This window comes from Saccopteryx bilineata, chromosome 2 (assembly GCF_036850765.1).
Source record: "Saccopteryx bilineata isolate mSacBil1 chromosome 2, mSacBil1_pri_phased_curated, whole genome shotgun sequence".
NCBI classification, from domain to species: domain Eukaryota; kingdom Metazoa; phylum Chordata; class Mammalia; order Chiroptera; family Emballonuridae; genus Saccopteryx; species Saccopteryx bilineata.
The window spans coordinates 263,529,543-263,535,542 of NC_089491.1; the positions used below are offsets into that span (position 1 = coordinate 263,529,543).

At 46.0% G+C, this 6,000-nt stretch overlaps 1 protein-coding gene across 1 annotated transcript; it reads right to left on the minus strand.

Annotated features, from left to right (window-relative positions):
* Positions 1-2,252: 2,252 nt before the first annotated feature.
* On the minus strand, positions 2,253-4,917 carry DYNLL1 (dynein light chain LC8-type 1). The gene is made up of 3 exons (XM_066260389.1): positions 4,761-4,917; positions 4,403-4,540; positions 2,253-2,681 (listed from the first exon to the last, which is right to left on the minus strand). Exons 2-3 carry the CDS (start codon positions 4,532-4,534, stop codon positions 2,544-2,546), a joined length of 270 nt encoding a protein of 89 aa, XP_066116486.1. The 5' UTR covers positions 4,535-4,540; positions 4,761-4,917; the 3' UTR covers positions 2,253-2,543.
* Between the last annotated feature and the right edge of the window lie 1,083 nt (positions 4,918-6,000).

The window sequence follows — 6,000 nt, forward strand, 5'->3', positions numbered from 1 at the left end:
TTGTGCCCTCCATACCTGTCATGAAGAAAACAAATCCTCAAAGGAATAAATGTATCTGCAAACTCATGCTTTTACATCTTATACAGAGAGTTTCTTTGTCAGAATACATTTGAAGAAAAGGTTTTATAGCCCTGCCCAGGTAGGTTGGTTGATTAGAGCATCGTCCCAATACGCCAGGGTTGCAGGTTTGATCCCCAGTCAGGGCACATACAAGAGTCAACCAATGAATGCATAGGTAAGTGGACAACAAATCGAAACTTCTGTCTCTCCCTTCCTCTTTCTCTAGAATCAGTAAAAACAAAAATTAAAATTAAAAAAATTTTAAAGGGCTTTATCACAAAAACAGTCTGAAAACTATTTGTCTAGTCGAATGCCCTCCAGTCCTCAGGGACAGAGCTGGACAGAGTGCCTATATCCTTAATACAGTAACTGACATATCGTTTTAAAAAAGTTTTTTGCTTTTTTAAAATTGATTTTTAGAAAGAGGGAGGCAGAGGCAGAGAAAGAAAAAATCCTTCAATTTGTTGTTCTACTTATTCATACGATCATACCCTGACTGGAGATTGAACCTGCAACCTTAGCAATTCAGGATGTTGCTCTAACCAATTGAGTTACTAGGCCTAGCATATGTGGATAAAGCTTAAAGTTTTTATGATGGTACCTTGCTTAAGAAATTGCAAAAACCAACCTTTGAGTTGGCTGACAGTTTGTTAATTGTAGCTTATTTCAGGACTATTTGAAAAGGCTTCAGATACACTGCCTCTTATCCCAGCACAGTAAGGGTCATTTATGTACCTTCAATCATAAGATCTTGCCCTGTCACTGAAAGGCTTTCAGATACGGCTATCTTACATGCAACTACCTCAAAGACAGAAACTAAGAGCATTTAATAAAATGCTAAACCTTAGAAAAACTTTAGCTTACATTTTTTTCCCCAACCAGCTGGAGCCTGTGGGCCTTTGAAATGAACAAGGAACAGGCACTGGAGGGAACTTCATAAACCACAGACCCAGCTCTATCCATGGCAATGTGGTTTCCTCCCATCTGAATCAAAAAATAAAAGCTGCCACTTCCTGGAAGTAGATATGGGCTTAATCAAGATAGTACCCCCAATGTCCGGCTGCTTGTATTTACATGCACAGACTGAAAATATTCCCAGTTCTAACATAGCTCAACTTCACCAGGACTCTTAAAACCTCAAGTTCTGGCCCTGGCCGGTTGGCTCAGCGGTAGAGCGTCGGCCTGGCGTGCGGGGGACCCGGGTTCGATTCCAGCCAGGGCACATAGGAGAAGCGCCCATTTGCTTCTCCACCCCTCCACCGCGCTTTCCTCTCTGTCTCTCTCTTCCCCTCCCCAGCCAAGGCTCCATTGGAGCAAAGATGGCCCGGTTGCTGGGGATGGCTCCTTGGCCTCTGCCCCAGGTGCTAGAGTGGTTCTGGTTGCAGCAGAGCGACCCCCCGGAGGGGTAGAACATCGCTCCCTGGTGGGCAGAGCGTCGCCCCTGGTGGGCGTGCCGGGTGGATCCCGGTCGGGCGCATGCGGGAGTCTGTCTCTCCCCGTTTCCAGCTTCAGAAAAAAAAAAAAAAAAAAAAAAAAAAAAAAAAATTGATAGCAGGAGATCTTTAATGAAGGCTGTATTTATCCATTAATTGGGCCTTTTACCAAAACTTCAATTCACGTTAACTGGATTTCTGACCACAGCTAATTAAAACACAACACAGCAGGCTTACACATTTAATTCAATTCCTAAGACTTTATATAAAAAAAATCACTTGGAGAGCTGTAGCTCAAAAAAATCTTTCCCTTTTAAAACCATCTTTAATCTTTCCAGTTATCTTTTGGGCCTGACAGGGGAAGGGGCATAGCTCAAAGACCAAATTTCTCATTAGCCCAACTTAATTATCAGCTTATTTGCATTTTACAACCGTAGAAAGCTTATGTAAAGGAGTTCTACACATTTATCACCACCACCCGAAGCCCAAGGCCCAGAACATACTATAGCAACATCTTTTAAGCAAGTGCTTAAGGACAGTTACCAGGTAAGAAGTAAGATTTAATCAAAGTTTCTCTAACATGCACTTCTGAATATTCTACCATATATAACAGTTGCAGATGGATGAGAATTAGACTCAAAAGTACTGAGTAGGCTTTTCTACATCCCACAGAAACTTCAAGGGCTTACCCCAACTAACATCCATGGCTATGGGCCACCTTCAAACCCCAGATCAGTTGAACAAATTTTAACTAACACATAGTTCTCCAACTGATTTATTTTGGGGGAAAAGGAATGGATTTTGAGGAACAACAAGGGGCAGACAGGTATGGAATAGAAAATAAATACAATGTAAGCTGTTTTCCTAATTGTTTTATAACCACAACAAATGAGTACAGAGAATGCCCTATACAAAAACAACACAGTAAAGGTTCAAGATCAAGGTGTTCCCTTAGGCAAGGCTGCAGGTTTCAGTCTCTGGTATTTGGAATTTAGGATGCAATCCTTTATTTTTGGATGGATCACTGGGTGTGTGGTGCAGTCCATGCTTTTAACCAGATTTGAACAGAAGAATGGCCACTTGGCCCAGGTAGAAGTAGATGAAGTGTTTGGTTTCATGTGTCACGTAACTACCGAAGTTCCTCCCCACAATGCAGTGCCAGGTGGGGTTGTACTTCTTGTCAAACTCCTGGGGAGAGAGGGGTGGAGAGAAAAAGAACACTAGAATTTTAGGATTAAACTAGAGATCTGAGTTTGCCTCCTGTATAAGCAGAGCCTGAAGGGGCAGAAAGAAGAAACCTTAGCATCTGCAAATTCTTAGAATGAAAGAATGTTCCCCCACTCCAAGTCGCCTACATAGTGCATTAATGCAAACATACTTGCAGTCTGAGCTAAGCTGGGAATGGGGGCTGGGATGTAAGAGGCAGAAAGGGCAGCCTCAAAAGACAGGGCACTTGGTTATCATGGTAATTTCACCTTTAGAACTTCCATAATATTCACTGATAGCAGGTGACATCAGTTATTTCTAGTTTATCGTGTTCTTTGTGTAAACAGAACTAAATAATCCTCTTTGTCATGCACCCCAAAACTGAAGAAAATATTTAGTCCAAAATACCCCATTTTATTCATTCATTCCTTAACTGTACTCCCGTACCCTTGATAACAAAAACGATTTCCAAAAAGACACAGTCTCTATTAGTATCTAAACCACTATGGATTAAAATTTTAACTTGAGACAAGACATTTGGGTTTCCACTGCTCCTATAAAAGAATGCTGCTGACCTGTGGTGGCGCAGTGGATAAAGCGTAGACCTGGAATGCTGAGGTCGCTGGTTCAAAACCCTGCACTTGTCTGGTCAGAGCACATTCCGGAGTTGATGCTTCCTGCTCCTACCACCTTTCTCTCTCTCTCTCTCTCTCTCTCTCCCCCACTCTCTCTCCTCTCTAAAATGAATAAATTCTTTTAAAAAATTAAAAATAAAAAGAACGCTGGAAGCAGAATCTGACAGCCACCGGTCAAATTTTATCTTTAATTATAATTTTAACAGCCCTCCTTTCCACATCTATCTTGATGTTGATATACCACCTGGTCCACAAGGATAACAAGTTCCAAGAACACTTTATTTTCCCTTCCCCAAGAGGCTTGGGGACTAACCAGAATGCCCATGTCAATTTCTTCACTGACTGTATACAGGGGCTAAAGCTTATACTGTGTGCAGCATGAACATCTTTTAGAGTAAGACTAACATTCTTACAAGCTAGAGGGACGCACTGTTGCGTTTGTCAAAAAAATAAAGGCATTTATTTCTATTCCATCTAAAGTCTCTCATCTTCCCATTCTAGACTGAAACTCGCGGCTTAAGACTGCCAGCTTTCTTCTCTTCCAGAAAACAGAGCTGGAGAAGTTGGCAGTTCTGCCAGCTTTCTACAGACTGTCATTTACCAAGCCCCCCCCCCCAAATCCCCCAACCACCACTACCACCCCCTTTCTCTTAACTGCCGACTCAACTCCCGACTGCAAGGCTGGCACTGGCACGATCTCCCTCGGCCTGGCTGGATACACCCACGCAGCTCCCCCCTCCCGAACACCCAGATGGATCTTTCGCGCAGGAATCGTGCAGAAGGGGGAATCGCTGCTCCCTGATCCTAGAAACCGTTGCTAGGTGGCGCTTCCCCACCGTGGAGCTGGGTAATAAAAAAACTTCGGGAGCTGAGGTTCTGGTCTTCCCAAAAGGTGCGCAAAATTCACTTGCGTTCGTTCTGGAAACCTCTACACCCAAGCTGCCCTGCGTGCCCTCAAGGATTTCTGCAGGCGCTCTGGAGAATGCACGATCTGAGAGAAAAACTAAGTTGTGACTAGCCCCAGCTGCGCGCAATCACCCGAGCTCCCCACCCATGCCCCGTCCTCACCTTCTTAATATGGGCCGCAATATCCTTCTCTATGTTGTATTTCTCCAGCGCCTGAGTAGCACATTCCACGGAGTCCTGTTGCATCTCCTCCGACATATCGGCATTTTTGATCACCGCCTTTCGGTCGCACATGGTTACCTAGGGGAGGAGGCCGGGCAAGGGGTGAGGAGTTGCGGTGGAGACTGCGCCTGCGGAGCGCCAGCACCCCTGGCCCACTCCGCCCGTCCCACGCCATCCCAGGATGATGTCCCCCACCCCACTTTTCAGGGAACACGGGCCGCGCAGACCCAACGGCGGGAGAAGTCCGGCGGGAGACAAAACCAGGTGGTAAAGCCCCGGGGACTCCCAAGTCTCTCACTGAGGAGTAGGGGATGGCCGACTGCAACAGTCTCCTGGGGGAGGGGCTGGCAAAGCTCGAACCCAGCAGGAGAAGCCGTCGCTACTGAAGCCGTGGCGCATCTAAGAAGCCCCACACCAGCCGCCGCCGCCTATTGCCTATGCCCCGCCCCACTCCTGGGCCCCCGCCCCATCAAACATTCCTATTGGCTTCACTTAGCGCCTAGGGCTCTCCCATTGGTCCATCGCCTCAATGGTTTCGCCAGGATCTTTCTTCTGCGTCTTGTTGCAGACCATAATGCACTGCTCGTGGCGTCGGTTGCCCCGGCAATGGTCCGCACGCGGTGAGGCCCACACACCCGAAGGTGGAGCTGAGGCGAGCTATGGAGAACCACCAGCGCCTAGAGGGGTGCAAGGGAAAGCTTCTGCCCAAGCCCAAGGAAGTGATTCCAAATTTATGGAGGTTGTCCCAAGATTTGTTCTTGAATAAGGATAGGCCTGACCAGGCGGTGGCGCAGTGGATAGAGTGTCGGACTGGGATGCCGAGGACCCAGGTTCGAGACCCCGAGGTTGCCAGCTTGAGCGTGGGTTCATCTGGTTTGAGCAAAAGCTCACCAGCTTGGACCCAAGGTCGCTGACTCCAGCAAGGAGTTACTCGGTCTGCTGAAGGCCCGTGGTAAAGGCGCATATGAGAGAGCAATCAATGAACAACTAAGGTGTCACAATGTACAACGAAAAACTAATGATTGATGCTTCTCATCTCTCCGTTCCTGTCTGTCTGTCCCTGTCTATCCCTCTCTCTGATTCTCTCTCTGTCTCTATAAAAAAATAAATAAGTAAATAAATAAATAAATAAAAATTTAAAAATTGAATAAGGATAGTCAGTCCATCCCCAGATCAGAAAGATTTACGGATTTTGACAGAGGTGGGCAATTCCTTTACTGAAAGGGTATCTGAAGCAGACCCGGCTACCTGGGCAAATGACAAGTCCAGTCGCAGAAAAGGGAACCCCAGGGTTTAATGTTCTACTGTCCCATTCCTTTTTTTTTTTTCCACAAGGACACAGAGAGAGTCAGAGAGAGGGATAGATAGGAACAGAGAGAGATGAGAAGCATCAATCATCAGTTTTTCATTGCAACATCTTAGTTGTTCATTGATTGCTTTTTCATATGTGCCTTGCCCACAGGCCTTCAACAAACTAAGTAACCCCTTGCTCGAGCCAGTGACCTTGGGTCCAAGCTGGTGAGCTTTTTATTTATTTA